Source organism: Mobula hypostoma, chromosome 18 (genome assembly GCF_963921235.1).
Source record: "Mobula hypostoma chromosome 18, sMobHyp1.1, whole genome shotgun sequence".
Classification (NCBI taxonomy): domain Eukaryota; kingdom Metazoa; phylum Chordata; class Chondrichthyes; order Myliobatiformes; family Myliobatidae; genus Mobula; species Mobula hypostoma.
In genome coordinates this window covers 62,546,141-62,567,198 of record NC_086114.1, presented here as the reverse complement: position 1 = coordinate 62,567,198, position 21,058 = coordinate 62,546,141, and the positions used below count along the sequence as shown (strand labels likewise).

The window sequence follows — 21,058 nt, the reverse complement described above, 5'->3', positions numbered from 1 at the left end:
ATCAAATACTCTTCATACATTAATCCTTTCACTCTAACATTCATTCTCGTGTACCTCCTCCAGACTCACTCCAATGCCAGCATATCTTTCATCAGATAAGGCGCCCAAAACTGCTCATAGTACTCCAAGTGTGGTCTGACCCATGCCTTATAAAGCCTCAGCATTATAATGTGGTACCACTGTTTACAAAGGTAGGTGGGAATGAGTAATTGCAGGCTGGTTAGTTTAACTCAAGACAGTGGGGAAATTGTTGCAATTGATTCTAAGAGATGGTACAATCTGCCATTTAAAAAGATACCAATCCAGAAGAGTCAGTCTGAATTTGTTAAGGGATGGTCATTTCTCAACAAATGGAACTGAGTAGATAATAATGGAGGTTGTCGAGGACATTGTGTCTGATGTGGTCTACACGGATTTCATCAAGGCTTCTGATCCATCCTTTATATGGGATCTTGTTAATCAGTAAGATCTCATGGAATCCATGAAGGTGCAGAAAAATGAAAAGGGTTGAAGATGATTTTGGTACTGGAAAACCATCAGCCCCCCAAAAAAAAACACTGTACGTCACTGATCCTTTTGATTTTGTTATACAAATACTCCCTGCCATAAATGTAAGTATTTAGGAATAGCTGAAATAAGACTCCCCCACTATAAGAAACATCCTCTCCACATCCACTCTATCTAGGCCTTTCAACATTCGATAGATTTCAACGAGATCCTCCCTCATTCTTCCATGTTCCAGCGTTTGTCAGAACCATCAAATGCTCCTCATACGATAAGCCTTTCACTCAGAGAATCATTTTTGTGAATCTCTTTTGAACCTCTCCAATGTCAGCACATCCTTTTGTAGATAAGGAGCCCAAAACTGCTCACATTACTCCAAGTGAGGCCTCACCAGTGCCTTATAGAGCCTCAGCATTGCATCCTTGTTTTAATTATATATTCTAGTCCTCTCAAAATGAATACTAACATTATATTTGCCTTCCTCACCACCAACTCAACCTACAAGTTAATGTTTAGGGACCCCAAAGTCTCTTTGCATCTCAGATTTTTGAAATTTCTCCCCTTTTTTTTTACCGTGCCCTGGTCTGTTCTAATCAAATTAGGGTATTGCTTTGCACTGTTGTAACTATATGTTATAATTATGTGATTTTGTCAGTTTTAGTTTTGGTCTGTCTTGTGTTTCTGTGATATCATACCGAAGGAACATTGCATCATTTTTTAATGCATGCATTTCTAAATGACAATAAACGAGGACTGAGTGTCCTCATAACCTAATCTAATTTAGAAAATAGTCTACACTTTCATTTCTTCTACCAAAGTGCATGACCAAAGACTTTCCAACACTGTATTCCATCTGCCACTTCTATGCCCATTCTTCCAATCTGTCCAAGTCCTTCTGCAGCCTCCCTACTTCTTCAATGCTACCAGCCCCTCCATCTATCTTCATATCGTCCCCAAACCTGGCCACAAAGCCATCAATTCCATCTTCTAAATCACTGACATACAACATAAAAATAAGCAGTCCCAACACCAATCCCTGCGGAACACCACTAGTCACCGGAAACTAATCAGAAAAGGTTCCCTTTATTCCCACTATTTGCCTCCTGCCAATCGGCCAACATTCTACCATTCTAGTATCTTTCCTGTAATGCCACGGGCTCATAGCTTGTTAAGCAGTTTCTTGTGCGCAGCATGTCAAAGACCTTCTGAAAATCCAAATACACAACATCCGCTGATTCTCCTTTGTCTATCCTGCTTGTTATTTCTGCAAATAATTCCGAAAGATTTGTCAGGCAAGGTTTTGACTTTGGCCTGTTTACCATGTGCCCTGAAACCTTAACAATCGACTCCAACATCTTTCCAACCACTGAGGTGAGGCTACCTTCAGATCTTTCAGCTTCCAAAGTACCTTCTCCCCAGTAATAGCAACTGCACCCACTTCTGCCCTGACACTCTCAAATTTCTGGCACACTGCTAGTGTTTTCCACAGTGAACACTGATGCAAAATACTTATTAAGTTCCTTTGCCATTTCCTTGTCCTCTATTACTACCCCTCCAGCATCACTTCCCAGTGGTCTGTTATCTACTCTTGCTTCATCTTTTACTCTTTATAGATTGGCATCCTCTTTGATATTATTGGCTAGCTTACCTTCATATCTCATCTTTTCCCTCCTTACAGCTTTTTTTTAGTTGCCTTCTGCTGGCTCCCCTATCCTCTAACTTCTCACTAATTTTGCTCTGTAATATGCCTTCGCTTTTGCTTTTTTGTTGGCTTTTACTTCCTTTGTCAACCATCCTGTCTTTAGAATATGAAAGTCATTAAGCCCAGTTATTCACAGCCAGTCAATAATTACAGACATGAGCAGTGGGATCAAAGTCTGGGGAGCAGATTTGAAGTGACTGGTTTAAGCATTCAAGGGGAGATGAGGAATGATGTTTCCTACCACCCCCCCCCCAAAAAAAAGTACTATGACTCCCTGTTTCAAAAGAGCCAGAGCTACAGGAAGGCAATGAAATTGTACTTGTGTGTGCTGGCAGAAGCCATGACCTGCAACAATGCAGACCCATGGTCAGAGCGCTCCTTCCTAACTGAGGAAGGAACAAGGAGCCCCAAGGCCTCCCACAACACAGCCATCCTCGTGTCCTGACCTGGCCCGCCTGGTTGGTAGGTGTGGGGGGAAGGGTGGTGGAGAATGGGTTTTGGCAGCTGTCAGGTAATCAGCACAAGCCCCACGATGTAACACAACACCACGCGGGCTTAATTTGGATAATGCAAATGGGGAGGAAAAGCTTTGCACAATGGCCATTTGTATTGAAAGCGCTCTCCAGCCAGAGCTCCCCACCCTCCCCAACCTTCCACATCAAATCCCAGGAACACGGGATGCTCAGGATGGAAACCTCGTCACCACCACAGGCCATCCTAGACAAACAGACCCAAAACCCTGATTTCCACCAGGTAAAAAGCAGAATCTAGTCCTAAGCCATGAACAACTTACAAGGACTCAAACTTCAGCCATTTACACAAATAGGCCAATAAAACCTACATTTTTTTGTCATGCCTGGATAGCTAATAAAAACACAGCTAACTAGAAACGAAACAAGAGTTAGAACCTGGCATTATAGGAATTTAATATTTACATGGTTATAAGCTTGGCAATTTCTGATGAAGTGGTTACATGCTCCAATTCAGTAACATAACTCCTCACCTTTCACTCTCATCTGCAGCCTTCTCAGCTTCCTCCAGTTTCTGCAAAGCCGTAGCCAGACGTTCCTGGGCCCTGTCCAGCTCCTCCTCAACCAGCTGGATGCGTCTGTTCAGAGAGGCGACATCAGCTTCAGCCTAGGGTGGTGGGTGGGAGAGCAAGAGAGTCAAAGCCCAGGGCAAATGCGAGGCAGCTCATACCAAGACCATGTGCTTGGAAGAGCAATCGGGCCATAGACACAACGTCCATTACTGATTAGCATGTCATTCATTCTCTTGTCATCTTGGAACAAATACTGCGACTGTCCGTATAAGGAGCTAGGAGGAGGGAAAAATAAAAACCAAGTAACCCTGCACTCTGAGGAAAGAAGAAGTTCACTTTGATTCTGCCCCTCACGCTACCAAATTCATCCACTTTTGAGGAGATATTAAGTTTTTTTAAAACTTGCTTTATCTAAAAAGACTTCACTAGGAAGTGAACTTACTATCTGTGAAGGTTTAGACTGAAGGACTGAATTAACTTTACAACTTTTCATTTCTAGTTAGAAACACCAAGTTTGTCCTGACAAGGAGACACAAGAGACCGCTCATACTGAAATCTGCAGCAACAAACAATCTGCTGGAAGAACCCACTGGGAACAGCATCTGTGGAGTGAAAGAAATAATCAACTTTTGGAGTGAAACCCCAATTTCAACCTGAAATCCTGCTTTGCTCTTGTAGAATTTCACACCATAAAATCACACCTTCCTTCTGTGTTGGTTTTGCAGTTTTCACAGACAATGTGATCCATAGCCAAAGAAAAGGTCTATGTCTGTAAAGAAACACACATCAAAGTTGCTGGTGAACACAGCAGGCCAGGCAGCATCTCCAGGAAGAGGTACAGTCGACGTTTCAGGCCGAGACCCTTCGTCAGAACTAACTGAAGGAAGAGTTAGTAAGAGTTTTGAAAGTTGGAGGGGGAGGGGGAGATCCAAAATGATAGGAGAAGACAGGAAGGGGAGGGATGGAGTCAAGAGCTGGACAGGTGATTGGCAAAGGGGATATGAGAGGATCATGGGACAGGAGGTCCGGGAGGAAAGACAAGGGGGGGAACCCAGAGGATGGGCAAGGGGTATAGTCAGAGGGATAAAGGGAGAAAAAGGAGAGTGAGAGAAAGAATGTGTGTATAAAAGTAAATAACAGATGGAATACAAGGGGGAGGTGGGGCATTACTGGAAGTTAGAGAAGTCAATGTTCGTGCCATCAGGTTGGAGGCTACCCAGACGGAATATAAGGTGTTGTTCCTCCAACCTGAGTGTGGCTTCATCTTTACAGTAGAGGAGGCCGTGGATAGACATATCAGAATGGGAATGGAATGTGGAATTAAAACGTGTGGCCTCTGGGAGATCCTGCTTTCTCTGGTGGACAGAGCGTAGGTGTTCAGCAAAGCGGTCTCCCAGTCTGCGTCGGGTCTCGCCAATATATAGAAGGCCACATCGGGAGCACCGGACGCAGTATATCACCCCAGCCGACTCACAGGTGAAGTGTCGCCTCACCAGGAAGGACTGTCTGGGGCCCTGAATGGGTGACTATACCCCTTGCCCATCCTCTGGGTTCCCCTGCCCCCCTTGTCTTTCTCCCCAGGCCTCCGGGTCCCATGATCCTCTCATATCCCCTTTGCCAATCACCAGTCCAGCTCTTGGCTCCATCCCTCCCCCTCCTGTCTTCTCCTATCATTTTGGATCTCCCCCTCCCCCTCCCACTTTCAAATCTCTTACTAACTCTTCCTTCAGTTAGTCCTGACGAAGGGTCTCGGCCTGAAATGTCGACTGTACCTCTTCCTAGAGATGCTGCCTGGCCTGCTGCGTTCACCAGCAACTTTTATGTGTGTTGCTTGAATTTCCAGCATCTGCAGAATTCCTGTTGTTTGCATTGTGATGTCTGTAAAGAATACTGTATTTTGAATCATTGACTTATAAAGCTCTTACATTATTTAGGATTCACAAACAGGACATATTTGATCCCTACTGCTGTCTATAGAATATAGAACAGTACAGTACAGGCCCTTCAGCCCACAGTATTGTGCTAACCCTTTCACCTACTCTTAAGATTGACCTAACCCTTTCTTCCCAACAGACCTTTATCCTCTGCCTTTTTTCATTTTTCTGCATCTCACATGTAGCCTTCTATTCCTTCCTTCTCTTGGATACTCGGCCAGCTTCCCCTCAATGCACTAATGAAATTAATCTCCACCGCTCTCTGTCGGTGAGACGTCCACATTCTCAGCCCACTCAGGATGCTCCATTTCTGCGGGAGGATGTCCCCCACCCGCAATGGAGTTTCTTACATTTCCAGCCCCTAGTTTGTCATCTTAAACACACCACTACAATTAATTCCATCAAGCTGTGTAACTGATCATAACCATTTCCATTAAGGTCGCAGAGGGCAAGTTTCTGGTCAACAATCTGGTCAAGCACTTTTGCCTCCAGCAGCTCAATACCAACAAACAGCAGGGCAAGCCAGCTGGGGTAGTTATTGTGGGGGGAAAAATTCCCAGAGACAGAACTAATCTGCACTTGGAAAGGCACGGATTAATCAAAAACAATCAGTTTAACAAATTTAATTGAATTACAAAGATGTGACTAAGGGTGTTGTTAAGGGCAATGCAGTTGAGATAATCTATGTGGACTTCAGTAAAGGCTTTCACAAACCCTCACATGGGAGACTGGTTGAAAAGGTTAGAGCCCATGAAATCCAGGGGCAATTTGCCGAAATTAGTTTGGTGATAGAAGAGAGAGGTTCCACTCAGGCACAAGAGAGAAACTGCAGATGCTGGAAAACCAAGCAACAGGCACAAAATGCTAGAGGAACTCAGCAGGCCAGGCGGCATCTAGGGGGGAAAAGAAGTACAGTTGATGTTTCGGGCTGAGACCCTTTGGCAGGACTCATTGTTCGGTGACAGTCAGGAATGATATTTTGTGATTGGAAGCCTGTGACCAGCGGTGTATCTCAACAGCCAATGCCGGGACCCTTGCTATTTGTCATACACATTAACAATTTGGATAGGAATGTAGAAGACAAGATTTGTATCTTCCCAAGTGACAAAAACAAGTAGTGTTACTGATGAAGAGGAAAATAATCAGCAACGGAGGAATATTGGTACATTTATCCAAGGGCCCCTGAAGGCAGAAGCACTGGTAAAAAAGGCACACGGTAAATGAACATCAAGAAAAGAAACCTCTGCAGCCTGAAATGGAAACAGAAAATGCTCGAAACATTTATGAGTTCAAACAGTACCCGTGAAAAAAGTAAAAGAATTAGATCTCTTGAACTTAGGGTACTTGTTTCATTTGGCGTGGCACAGAACACAAGACCAGTGAGGTTACAGTACAATTATATTAAATTTTAGTTAATTACTGCTGGAGTACTGCACTCGGTCTGGTCACAACAAAACAGGATGGGTGCAATTGTACTAGAGAGGACACAGAGGACATTCGCTAGGATGTTGTCTGGGGCAGAGAGTGGTTTGTTTTCTTTGGGGCAAAGGCGGCTACTGGAAGACCTGATTACGATACACAAAAATAACGAGAGGCCAAGACAGTGAAAAACAATTCTCCTTGGTAGAGGTATCCATACACCAGAGGGAATGAGTTTAAGGTACAGGGTTGGGAATTTAAGAGGGGAAGGAAGATTTCTTTTCCACTCAGAGGATGCTTTAATTCTGGCACCAGTGGGTGGGGGGGTGTATTCTCAGAACAATTATGCATTATGTATTTAGATGAGCACCTGGAATATATAGAAGGCCAAGGTTCGAGTGCTCGAGAAATGGGATTATCATGGATTGGTATGTGATGGCCTCCATGAATAAAGTGAGCCGAAGGGTCTGTTTCAGTCTCCACGTTTCAACCTTTCTTTGTAAAGTGCTCTTTACGATACCCTTCTTTCCCAGATTTTAAGCCTTTAGAAAGCCACAAACTTTTTTTTTAAACAAACAGAGTTTACAACTTGCTTCAATGAATTGTATGCCCTTTCCCCTGACATTGCCACATGATAAAGGAGGACTGGCAGGAAGCCTTCCTTCAATACAACCGATAAAATCATTTTAAATTGGCAAGCTATAGGCCTCTATTTAGAAAAGGAGCTATAAAGATTAATAATTACACGATACAGATCAAGTGCACCAAGATCAAAAGACCATCATCCTCAGCACATCAAGAAGGCATTTCACAACAGCAAGTAGACACGGCTGAAGGAGGCAGCATATGGGGACTTGCCTTCATCAGCTGGGCCATAAGATACAAGAGCATGGACATCATGGTTCAACGTTACTTTTTTGGTTTGGCTGCAAGGAGGACATGAGGCACAAGTCCATCCCCACCATTCAGCATGTTTACAAAGAGCACTGTCACAGGAAAGCTGCATCCATCATCAAGGATGCACACCATCTAGCCATGCTCTCTTCTTGCTACTCCCATTGCATAGGAAGCACTGGAGCCTTCGGTCCCACTCAACCAGGTTCAGGAACAGTTACTACGCTTCAACCAGCCGTGGATAACTTCACTGATCTCAGGTCTGAACTGATTCCACAACCAACAGACTCGCTTTCAAAGACTCTACAACTCATGTTCTCAGTATATGTATTTATTTCCACAGTTTGTCTTCTGCTGGTTGTTTATCATTCTTTATGTATAGTTTTTCATAAATTCTATTGTACTTCTTTATTTCCCTGTAAATGTCCACAAGAAAATGTATCTCCAGTTAATACAGTGGATTCCGGTTAATTGGGCTATTGGTTAATTGGGACAGCCACTTATTTGGGACAACTCTTAATGAACAGAAACTAATCGAGAAAATTCCCTGTGTTTATTTGGGACACCATGCTGCTTAATTGGGACAGAAGACTGCTGCCGAACAGTTTCTAACTAGCATCAGTCACATACACTTGTGTGGTCGTTAGACACTACAGCGTGCTTTAGCAAACAGTTTTTAAATAGCATCAGTTGTATGTGCTTGTGTTTGAAAAGCAGTGATTTTTGTCATTGATAGTTGGCGAGAAATAACCATTGAAACAATTGAGAACTGTTTTGCTCATTGTGGTTTCAAGCATTCAGGCTTGAAGATGCCAGAAACAGTTGGGATTGAAAATGAAACTATTTCAGTACTTTAGCAAGTTAGGAACTATGAAGAATTTGAAGATACTGGCAATCATCTTGAATGTTACAATGAAAATGAAGATGTGGAGGATGCAATTGTTGAAAGCATTGAATGAAGGCAATCCTGTATCTGCACTAGGTGTCTGCGCTGATTTTGTTCATTTAGTCAGTCAAAAGAACACAGCAGAGTATAATGGATGAATTCCTTTGCTGATAAATATAAGAAACCTAATACACAGTTTTATAGTACAGTAGTAGTATTGGCTCTGTTCTAATTTGTTCTGTATTTCATTTAAATACATAATTTTGTTACCCAGTTGAACAGTAGTTTGTCTTTTTTTTGTACCTTTTTAACTATTTCAGCTAATTTTGGCTTACTTGTGCCAAAATGTACAGGTGCTGAAGTGTCCCAGTTAACCAGAATCCATGGTATATGGTAACATACATGTTCTTTAATAATAAATATAATTCAGTTTTGAATAGTTTACAAGGAAATCAGTAGGGAAAATGGGATTGACGGGGTGTCAGGAACACCGAGTGATCTTCTCAAGTGAGATTACAAGATATGAATGAACCAAACACCGGCCTTAATATCCACCTGGCAAAAAAAAAATTGCTACTCTACATGATCGCACAATGTAGTTATCGTGCAAACATACAGCGGTAAGAAAAAAAACTTCGCCTTTTGATTCTCTTTGAAAAAAAATGTACAAGGTTCAGGAATGATTAAACCTAGCCAGTGTAGGCCCCGTGGCCCTTCAACAGGACAGTCACAAATCCCGTGCCTCGGGTCTGCCTGTCAACCTGATCCCGAGAGTGTGCGAAACCTCCTTCAGCTTGGAACGTTCACGCCACTGAACACTGACAGGCTCATACAGTACATACACCTAGCTTTATACTCTGCAGCTAAAGAAACGGCTTCAGCGTTCATACGATAATCCCCCTTGATAAATGTTGGACATGTCACAAAAGCAAGGAAACAGGAGGAGGAGGAGGAGGAGCCCGCCGCCAAGTCTGCCCCGCCAATGCGATCATGAATAATTTATACTGACCTCTCTTTCCTTTGTGGCAGTTCCCACAAACCTCAATTCCTTGGTCTCAGTGAGATCATCTCATCTCCAATAATAACCAATCCTGCTTCAGCACTTCTCAAAGAACAACTTCCTTATCTCAGAAACCCATCCCTGGGCACAAACCGAAGATGGACACAGTTCTCCCTATAAGGAATCAGTGCAATCTTTGCGCCTCTTCCTCGTGTTTTCAACGGAGTCAAGTGTTTCCCTACATAAAACAAAAACTCCTCACCTATCAGCAGGGAGGAGAAGACTAACACAGATTGTCAAGTATCTTGGCAGACAGTCTGCATTAAGCACGGGCCCGGCTCCCACTTGTTTATATTCCACTCTCAGCAGTAAAATTCGTCTGATTTTCCAAAGAAGGGCATTCCACTCACATGTGATGTCAAGATAAGCTCTTGTTGGGTTGATTAGCAATCCTTAAGCAAAACAGTGCAGGAGCGAATTTATTTAAAAGATTCTTCTTTGTACCGCCCCCTCAGACTTGTTTCGAGTAAGGAGAGCAAATTAAATCAAACCGGTCATCTCTGAACGCCGCACCGCACCACACATCAAAGATGTCTCGGGGCCCATTCGTCAGAAGTGAACTACAGTTTAATCTCCAAAATAATTCCCGGGCCAGGCTCCAGATTAGAAGCATAAATGAATGCGCTAAAATACACAAAATAGGGGTTTAACCTGTGAATGAACCCAATGCAGTAATTAAACTGCACACCACCATGATCAAATTAAACGGAGCTTCCGGACTCAAACACAGGGGGGAAAGGCCGGCTTACAAAAATTAGAGAACACGGCAAAGGTAAACGTGCAGTTAAGAGAGACAAATGTCAACCCAGAAGTGGGACTCAGTTTAAAATGGGTGGAAAGGCTGTGTCGCCAGCTTCCATTTACAGACCAGAAGAACCGCAAGGACCCCGATCCAACCTTCAATGGTTTCACCTCCTCAGGCAATGAGACCAGGTGAATCAGGACACCCGGCTCGGCCCACCTCCCAAGTCTTTTCTCCCCACCCCCTCCGTCTTCCTCCTCTCCCTCCCTGCACCCACCCCTTCCCTACACAGGGTGACCGGCCCTCACTTGCTCTCGGCACTGCCGTTCCATCTGCACCTCCCTCTCCAGCCTCGCTGCTTTCTCCTCCGCCACATCTGCCTGGTCTTGCAGGCTCCTGATCTTCCTCCTGACAGCATCCACCGACATCGCGCTGGCCATCGTCTCGCCCCCCGCACCTTACACCATGCCCAACCCCAGCCGCTAGCCGCAGCCTCCAACAGGTTCACAGACCGGCCTCTCCACTCCCTGATTCAAACGTACTTAGTACCGGAAGTAAGCCAGCGTTTAACCCACTCCCGCCCGCGGAGGCAATGGATCTGGGCGGAGAAGGGGAAACAGACAAGAGAATCTAAAATAAGCGGGGGGGTCTGCCTTGCGAAAGGCAACGATTCCAGGTACAGCCCTCCGGCACTCCGCCCGTTGCTTTCAGCCGTCGCGCTTTGAAATTAAAAATCTGGGTTTGCATTCTGCAGCACCCTCCCCACCGGTTCGCTCCCCTATTGTTCAAGTTCCGGGGGAAATCTGAGGGAGCCCCCGACACCTTTGTTCTCTTTTCCCACTGGCCGAGTGTTTTCCAGCAGGCTCAGGCTTTCAGCCTGCCGGATTTCTACAATCCAGCCCTGACCGCGGAAGCCGCGTTGTGCACTGCGGTGTGAATAGATTGGCGATATCACCCCGGCACCGAGCCAAGGGAGATACCGTCGGATGTTACACTTGCAAAGGAAAAGTGATACACTTTGATAATAAACCTACAGGTGGCCCAGGTGACTGGGTGAGGAGCCTTGGAGTTTTAAACACAAGGCATTACACTGCCCGGTGCCGAACCATCAGATTGGGGGGGGGGGGGCTGTAGCGGATTATCAGAGGTTTCCTGTGTTTTGCTTTTGCAAAGCTATAGCGTAGGAAATACAGCGCTCTAAACAAACTCAGAGAAACAACGAAGTGGTACAAAAATCACCAGGAAAAAAATCTGATTTCTAGTGAGTTTGGCCCTATTTCCCTGTAAATAACTCCATAAATTCACAGTTTTGATAAATGCAGCTTCAAACCAATATGCAAGACACCGGATTATTAGGCTTCAAATGGGTGAGTGGTTGATTGTGAAGATAGTCTCAGACCACATGATCAGCTGGCAAGATTGGCTGGTGGAATGACAGGTGGGGTGTGAGTTAATGCACTTTGGCAGAACATACGCAATGAATGACAGGAGTAGAGGGATCTGGTGTACAAGTCCTAGGATTCCTTCAAAGTGTGAGTTCAGGTGGATATGGGAGGAGGTACAGGAGCCTGAAGACCCACAATCAGCTTTCCACCCACCATCAGATTTCTGAACAGCCCACAAACCCACAAAAATGAACTCATCCTTCTTTTGCACTGTCTATCTTTGCAACTTACAGCAAAGTTTATGTTGTGTCTGAACCGCTGCTGGAAGACAACAAACTTGCTGTCATATATCAGTGACAATAAACCTGATTCTGGTAGCTAATCAGAATCAGGGACATTTGTCTTCGTTAGCCAATAAAAGTGTAGGGTGGTCAAACCAGAGGCTCCGATCACAGCTCCAGCTTCCATTACACACATGAAAAAAAACTTTTTTGCACATTAATTTTAAGACAGCAAATTTCATTCAGTTCCACAAATGGCTGTAACTCAGCTACTGGTCATGTAGGAGTTGGGTGCTCATGTTATCATTGCTCAGCATATTCTGCACAGTTCTGGTCACTACACTATTGGAAGGATGTGCATTAGCTGGAAAAATGTATAGAAATAATGCTGAGACTGGATGGGTTGAGTTATAAGGAACAGGCCGGATAGGCTGGGACTGTCTTCCTTAGAGGGACAACATTATAGAGGTTTTGTAAAACTATAAGAGGTGTAGATGGAGTACAAAATCAGGATATTTCTCAAAGTAGAGGAGTCTAAAACTAGAGGGCACTGATTGAAGAATAGTGGGGAAAGAGTTAGAGGTCATAAGCCCATGTTATTACAAGACATGGATAGAAGATTGGCTGATTGGCAGGAGGCAAAGAGTGGGAATAAAGGCTGCCTGTTTTGGTTGGCTGCCGGTGACTAGTGATGCTCCACAAGGGTCTGTGTTGGGACTGATTCTTTTCATCTTATATGTCAGTGATTTGAATGCTGAAATTGATGGCTCTGTGGTCAAGTTTGCCGACGATATGAAGACAAGCGGAAGGGCAGGTACTGTTGAGGAAGCAGGGAGTTTGCAGAAGGACTTAGACAATTTGGGAGAATGGGCAAATATAGTTCAGGGAAGTGTATGGTCATACACTTGGTAGAAGGAATAAAGGCATAGACTACTTTTTAAAATGAGGATAAATTTCATACATCAAAGGTGTACAGGGACTTGGGAGCCCTTGTGCAGGATTCCCTAAAGGTTCATTTGCAGGTTGAGTGCGTGGTGAGGAAGACAAATGAATGTTAGCGTTCATTTTGAGAGGACTGGGATATAAGATCGAAGACGTAATGCTGAAGTTTTATAGGGCATTTGTCAGCCACACCTGGAGTATTGGGAGCAGTCTGGAATTCATTGCCAAAGACAACTGTGGAGGCCAAGTCATTGAATATATTTAAAGCGGAGGTTGATAGGTCCTTCATTAGTCAAAGTGTCAAGGTTACGGGGGAAAGGCAGGAGAACGGGTTTGAGAGGAATAATAGAGTGGTGGGAAAGACTTGATGGGCTGAATTGCCTAATTCTGCTCCTATGTCTTTTGGCCATATGGGTACCTAAGGGTATATTTTTCACACAGACAATGGAGGGTATTTGGAATGAGCTGCCAGAGGAAGTCATAGAAGTGGGTACAATTACGGTCTTTAAGAAACATGGATAGGCACACAGATAGAAAGTTATGGGCCAAGTGCAACCAAATTGGATTAGCCTAAATAGGCATCTTGGTCATCAGGGACAAACTGGGCAGAAGGGTCTGATTTTGTGCTCTATAGGTTTATGACTCTGTGAATAAAAATGTGTGGAGTTATAACTATTCACAAAAATAGAATACATGATGACAATATTATCATCACATGATTGTGCAGCTTGCCACCCAGTAATTAACACCCACATTTCCTACAATAGTTAGTACAATTCAGTTGGCTTTGAGTTGGTTAGAAGTTATAAAGAAAAAGTTCACAGCACAAGTTCAGCCCACAGTTTAGGAAACTGGCTACTGAAAACCTACAGTAGGGAATAATGTTTCTTCACAATTTGCATTTTGACAGTGAAGACAAGCGGAAGGGAGAGAGGGAGAGAAAAAGAAAGAGATCGAGAAACAGGAATAGGCCCTCCAATCCACCAATCCTGCACTAACCTTCAAGCACGCTAACCCATTTTTTCTCACACTTTAATTAACTCTCCCAAGCCCCCTCTGACCCACACATGAGGTGCAACTTGCAGATGATAAGCAACCTAAAACTCTGCCAATCCCTGTGACATGGAAGGAAACCCAAGCACCAAGTTCCTATATATAAAAAGTTAAATTAATTCAGTACTGGACAGGACTCTGCACTGTTTTAGAGAGGTTGTGAGAATTTTACATTGAACCCATTGCGCATTTGGCTTGGTATTCCCAAACTAATGAAAACGAGAGGCTGGCGTGCTGAAATCGATTCAAGTCCCAAGTTACCCCTTTTCAGAAAGTACCCTTTCTGAAAATTTTCTGGCTGGAAAATTATAAACAAAATACTGGATTACAGAGTTAGTTTCAGTTAAAGTATTACATTTTGGTAGGAAGAATGAGAAGCAGTCATATGGAGAAGAGGGCATAATTTAAAATGGGTACAAGGACATTTGCACAATTCATTGAAATGCCTGGTTAAGAGAGCAGTTACACTAAATAGAGGTTGCAGGGCATTTGCAGTACACAGACAGCAAGAATCACTGTGAGAAAGTCACGGTGAACTTTTATAAAATACTGGCTTAGCAGCAGCTAAGGAGTTGTATCTAGTTGTGGGTGCCATACTTTAGAAAAGGTACGAATGTTGTAGAATGAATTCATAAAGAAATTCATATAGCAGAAAGCAGGCCTTTTGGCCCTAATCTATGCGCATGCTACTTTATTCACCCCCCCCCCCAGATTCTACCACTCAGCCAGTTAACCCACAAAACTGCAGATCTTTGAGAGGGGAGAGGAAACCATTTCACCCAGGTGTGTCACAGGGAAAATTCACAAACCTCCCACAGGTCTGGAACGCATCTGGCTCACTGAAGCTGTGAATCTGCAGCTCTGTTAGCTGCACCACATGAGAAAGAAGTGTATCCAGTTATGTAAACAATAAAACTTTTAAAAAGAGAGATGCTGGTGCTAAACATCTGAAATATAAACAGGAGTATTGGAAATATTGAGTGGTTCAGAGAGTATCTGTGGAATGTGAACTTTAAGAGCCTGCACTATTCTTCGATCCTTCTCTACAAAGAATCCTGGACATGAAGCGTCCAACATGTAACTCAGCAGGCTGTGTGTGACCTGATACAAAACAATCTGCTGGAGGAACACAGTGGGTTAACCGGCATCTATGGTGGGAAAGGAATTGTTGACATTTTGGGTGGAGATGCTAACAATGAGCTCTCCCACCAACACCCATACCACAGATGCTGATTGACTTGTTGAGTTTCTCCGGCATCTGTGAGGATGGGGGGAGGAGGGAATCTCCAGATTCCAGCATCTGCTGTCTCCAGTGCCTCAGTATATGGGTAGACTGGTGAAATTGAGGTTGTATTACTTGGAAAAGATCAAGTTGTGATGGTATCATTGAAGGGTAGGAACAGAATAGATTGTGAGAAGCAGGTTACAAAGGCAGCAGGGAGAAGAAACAGGGGATGTAGAATGAAGTTGATTGTGAACAAAGAACAAAACAGTACAGGAACAGGCCCTTTAGTATATTGTGAAGAACTTATTAACCTAGTAATTAAACACCTGACTAATCTCTTCTCCATACATAATGTGCATAGCTTTCCTTTCTCTGTAAATCCATCTGCCTATCTTAAGAGCCCTTAAAATGCCTTTAACATAGTTGCCTCCACTGTCATCCCGGGCGTTCCAGGCACCCACTGCTCTGTGCAGAAACTTGCATAGAACTCCCCCCCCCCACCTTAAATGCATGGCCTCATGGCTTGAAAGGATTACACATTTCATTTTTGACAAAAACATAACAGATGTCCAGTCCATCCATGCCTCTCATATGCTTATGAGGTCTCCTTTAGCCTCCTCTGCTCCAGACAAAATAACCCAAGTTTTTCCACCCATTCTTAGAGTACACACCCTGTAATGCAGACAACATCTTGGTAAACTACCCCTTCAGACTCTCTTTTGCACCCTCTCTGCATCCTACCTGTGATGGGCAACCGGAACTACATACAATACTCCATGTTAAAGAAACTCTTTTTTTGACAAAGCAAATGATTAGAGTCTGGAATGTACATGTATGGTCAGTAATGGAACCAGGTTAAATCACTGAGTTCAAAATAAAGCTGGAAAGAAGTTGCAGAGTTTTGTGGAGAGGGTGAACAGAAGGACAAGCTGGGTTGCTCTTAAGTAGAACAAAAATAAAGTTGATGAACCAAATGGCCTCATTCTGTGCAGAAACCATCCTGTTCTCTGTCTCATGGACTTATGGGTACATCGGAACCCCACTTCCCAGATCTTGGTTTATAGGTCTGAAGGAAAGGGCAGATCTAGGTGCTGGGACGTTGTGCTTCCATAGTCCTATCAAGCAGTGAGTTCCAGATAGCTACACACTTTGGCTGAAGGAAACGCTTTCCCATCTCTCTAATCCACCAGTTAGGCAACGGCCATGATCCTGCACTCTCTGATACCGACCATTTTACTAAGGGCACACTAAAGGTGCGCTTCATGCTCTATGGGTCTTCCAGAATTTTCTAACCCTTCAGCCTCCTTTGTCCTGAAGACGACCACCCAGCCGGAGTAAGGTTTACTTTATAACTGTTAAACTCTAACCTTCACAACCAGATCTTTCCCCGAGTGCTAATCTGCTGCACAGTAACTACAATTGTGCAAAGTATTAACATGTTTTTGGTTTTGTAGTTTGACCATGCTGTTCTTATGCCTTAGCCAATGAAAAAAATCTACGTACTTCTTAAGGAATTTATCAACATGTGAATGGATATCTGATCGTAATTTTTAAGGGAGAGGATAAAAAAAGGTGTCAAATCTTTCTGAAAAGAGATTCAGGAAGTTAACTGCTATCTCTCTGGTCCAGGAAACAGGTTATGATTTATGTCCAGATCCTCAGTGGTTAAATTTTGATTTCTGCTATTTCTCAGGGGTCATACTGAACTCTCTGTGCCAGAGCTCTGAGTGTCGGTATAACTGTAGGGGTCGGACTGTGACCTCTGTCCAGGTGCCCAGGGGTCAGACGGTGACCTCTCTGCAAGGAGTGAGGATTCAACTACTAAAAACGGATTTTGAACTATTCTGAGCCCGTCTCCGCCCCATCTCCATGCTGTCAAGCCACCACTAAGCATTGTGGAGAGTACACCCAGGACTGGACTGCCGCCAATGCTAAGTTGCCTGTCCCAAGTCAAGAAGGGGTTAGGGGGATTTGGCCGCAGCCTGCCTGGGATTAGAAGGATCAGTCTTTATTTTCATGGCTGACTGATTTCCAACGTGGTTCTGACACAGCGTCTAATACCGGCCGTGCGGGGGGAGCAATCTCGGTAATGGTGAACGAAGTGAGAGTGTGACTCTGCCCCCCCCCCGACACACAAGACTGTTGGCCAGAGAGAGGAATGGGAGTTCGCCGAAATATAAACAGTCCCGGTGCAGAAACCGTGCGACTGTCATCTGTTGCCGTTTTCCCGTGGTATCTCCTCGGGCTGCGATCGCGTCTGAGAGAGTCCCTGAACTAGTTAGGAATTTTCTTTGAAAATATTCGAACCTAAACGTTGCTCAGGGGACTCTGCGTCTGAGGAATTACCAGCTCGGGATGTGCAGAATTCCCTCTCAGCTTGGATTGGACTTTCTACAGAGCCCAGAGGTGTTTAGCGTGGTGTAAATACGTTCAAAATGAGAGGGGGATTTACACTTGCTGAAGCCTGGGCTGCTCTCTGTGGTCCCCATTAGCTCCCTGATCACTGCGTCCTGTCCGCCTCTCTACTCCTTCACACGCTCCCGAATGCCACGGATACAAGTGGTATTCGGAATAGTCCGCATACTTTTCCTTTTAAGGAGTGCACTGCGCCAACGTGATCTGTACTCATGTTACAGGCCGGTGTCCGTGCTGGGCGGGAGAACGGGTCGTTGACCTCCACCAGGCAAACCCCTCCCCTCCTATTTCCATACCTGTGGCCTGACACTGAGTGACGGGGGGGGGGGGGCCTCAAACAAACACGTCAATCAACTCGACATGACAACGGGAGAGGTTCTCACCTTGGCTGGCCCAAACCCGGATGACACAAATAGCTCAACGCCATATAAAGCGCTGCGCTATATTTACACCCCTGCCCGCTCCGTGTTTACTCATTCTGTTCGAACCCTTGGGGGATTATTTTTAGGCTCTGTTTTAGGATGGCTGCATGGTAAGAGGCAAATGGAATGACACAAGGCGCACTAGCACCTGCTGTGATTTTAGAGGCTGTTCATGCACAGAACGGTGAGCGGATTTGCGATGAGAGAGGGTGACCGTGCGCTCTGCGTACTCACATCGGTAGCTTTCTTCTCAGCCAGCTCCAGTTTCTCCTGAGCATCTTTCAGAGCTTCCGAGTATTTGTCGAGCTCATCCTCAGTCTGCTTCAGCTTCTTCTGCAGTAACACCAGTTCATCCTCCAGCTTCAGAGCGCGTTACGCGGGCAGAGAGTTGTGCAGAGAGACAGAGCAGGCAGTGTGGCCAGCCGTGTGCACGACAGGCAGTGAGATACATAGAGAGAGAGAGAAGGAGAGAGGAGAGAGAAGCAGACACGTTAGGAAGCGTCCGTCCGCTCAAATACCTTCGCGGCGTTCTCCTCCGCCGCCAGCTGCCGCTCCTCCGCCTTGTTGAAATCCTCCAAAAACTTATCTCGCTCGTCCTCCACCGTTCGCAATTGCTTCTCGAGTTGGATGGATTCCTCCTCAAACTACGCACAATTGATGCAGAGGTTAAAAGGCTTTAAACACACACCGTCACGGTTATCTTTATACCCCGACCCCGCCGCCCTCGGAATTTAGAGCCGATTTAACCCTACTCTCCCGCCACAGACAATTTAAACGTGTTACTGGACGGCAGCTTTGTAAAACAACGACAAAGCTACTTTAAACTGACAAAACACGCGACTACCGATTTTAAACCCAGCAACACGCTTCCTTAGAATTCCAGGAATGAAGTTTGCCCGCCTAACGGGACTGTTAACTATCTGCCCCCGCTCGGGAGACGCGCTCCTTCCTCCCCAACCTGCTTGCTTCGGTCCTCGGCTGCCTTCTTGTCTGCCTCTGCTTGCTCGGCGCGGTCCAAGGCATTCTCCTTGTCCAGCTTCAACATCTGCATCTTTTTCTTTATGGCCTCCATGATTGCTGTGTGTGGCGGTGCTTTGCCAAGGAAAGAGAGAACAGCAAGGGGACACTGGAAGACGGAGAGAAGGTGCAGAGAGGCTGAGAGGGGGAGAGGCAGACAGAGAGCCGATGCCGGTCTCAGAGCTCGGCAGAAGTGCACCAGATCTCTTCTGGCCTCAGAAATATCTCCTTCGTAGGGGGGGTGGGGGGCTGATTGAATTCCTTAGGACATTTAATACTTTTTTGGAAGCAGTCGCAGCTTGCCCTACCCTATGGCAATCTCGCTCCTGCATCCGCCAGCTGATTTGTTGCCGGGAGCCCTGACCAAAACCATCACCGTATATGGGGAGCCGGTCATGGGCTCCCGCTCGCCGTCAGCACATTCCCTCCCCTGCTTCAGCCTCCTGGGACAGGAACTGGGATAGCGAGAGGACGTCTCCCCAATCTACAAGGGTTTAGGAATCTGCCATCGGGACGGGAACTGGGATGAAGACGGAGTCTCCCGGCAGGAGGGGAGACACCGGGATAGGGTTGGGGCGTTTCCCTGCCGAGAGAGAGGAAGGGTATCGCCAAAAGGAAAATTTAGGAGTCACTCCTCTGGACCGGACATTGGGATGATCACAGTGGGGGCGGGGTTCTCCTAGAAATACAGGGCTCTGGTTAGGGATGGCAAAGGGGCTCCGTCTCTCTGCTGAGTGAGTGGGGCCATCCACTGTGCTACAAACATAGAATAACATATCTTTAGGCGCTGAGATTGAAAAAAGAATTGGTGCTCTGGAGAAAATGTCTTCCCAGAGAGAGTCTGTGGAGACTCACTTTCTTGGGATATTCGGAGAGGAGATACATGGACCTTTGGTTATTGTCTGAGACATGAAACTGAAATGTTAACCCTGTTTCTCTCTCCACGGCTGCTGCCTCATCAGTGGAGTATTAGGAGTAGAAGTAGTCCACTCGGCCCCTCTAGCCTAACACTGAACACCAACTCCACATTTCAGCATATCTGATTAACCTTTAATACCCCCAACCCAGCTTATTGAGAATATCTAACAGAATTTTCTGCATTTATTTCACAACATGAAGACTCCACATATCCTCAGTTGGGAAATCTTTCACAATGTTCACCATAACCCTGGCTGGTCACTCATGGACACAATTTCCATTGTGGTTGCCTTCAGAGTGTAGCCAAAGAACTATGTCCCATCCTAATGTGATGATGATATGGAATATTGAACACCTAAGCAGAACGTCACAGCAGAAACTTTAAGGATATCTGTATGAAAGTACAGATACAAATTATATTAACGTTGAAGTGTAATTTACAGGCAATAGAGAATCACAGCAGTGGGGGCAGCTAGATTGGCGCAGAAGGATCCATTATTGATGCCAGTTTATGAGTACCCTCTGAGTGGTTGGTTTAATTCAGAATCCTGTTTAAGTAATAAAATTAAGTAATTCCATTACAGATGTTACAGGTTGTCTATGAGTCATATCAAGGCTACAGTGGAGTTGTAGAGTCATGAAGTCACAGTCATACAACATGGAAGTAGGCGCTTTGACCTAGCTGGTTCATGCCAAACCAGATTCCCACCAGAGCTAGTCCTATTTGACCCGCTAAACCTCCCCCATCCACCTCCCTGTCATAGAACATCAGACAGTACAGCCCACAGTGTTGTGCTGAACCAGCTAAAAAGTAAATCAAAGAAACCCCAAACACTAATCCCTGCTACCTTCACAATGTCCATATCCCTCCATCTTCCTCATATTCATCTGCCTATCCAAACGTCTCTTAAAGCCTCTAATGTATTTGCCTCTACCACCATACCAGGCAACGCATTCCAGACATCCACCACTCTCTGAGTAAAAAAACTTGCCCCTCACAGCCCCACTGAACCTACCCCCTCTCATCTTCAATGCATGCCCTCTGGTATTAGAAATTTCTACCCTGGGTAAAAAGATACTCTCTACTCTATGCCTCTCATAATCTTATAAACCTCTATCAGGTCTCCCAGCAGCCTCTGCTGCTCCAAAGAAAACAACCCAAATTTGTCCTTTCATGATAGCACATGCTCTCTAAACCAGGCAGCATCCTGGTAAAA

General features: G+C 45.1%; 1 protein-coding gene across 8 annotated transcripts in view; it reads right to left on the bottom strand.

Annotated features, from left to right (window-relative positions):
• tpm1 (tropomyosin 1 (alpha)) overlaps window positions 1-19,147 on the bottom strand; it is a 49,036-nt gene extending 29,889 nt beyond the window's left edge. Inside the window, exons 1-4 of one of the 8 annotated variants that reach the window (XM_063070988.1) lie at window positions 18,865-19,143; window positions 18,425-18,550; window positions 18,141-18,266; window positions 3,210-3,343 (exon numbers count right to left, since the gene is read on the bottom strand). In XM_063070988.1, the coding sequence (XP_062927058.1) occupies window positions 3,210-3,343; window positions 18,141-18,266; window positions 18,425-18,550; window positions 18,865-18,978 (500 nt within the window). In that variant the 5' untranslated portion in view covers window positions 18,979-19,143. Of the gene's footprint in view, window positions 1-3,209; window positions 3,344-10,491; window positions 10,658-18,140; window positions 18,267-18,424; window positions 18,551-18,864 lie in introns of those variants that run through there. The other 7 variants (XM_063070989.1, XM_063070985.1, XM_063070984.1 and 4 more) reach the window with 7 other exon arrangements.
• Between the last annotated feature and the right edge of the window lie 1,911 nt (window positions 19,148-21,058).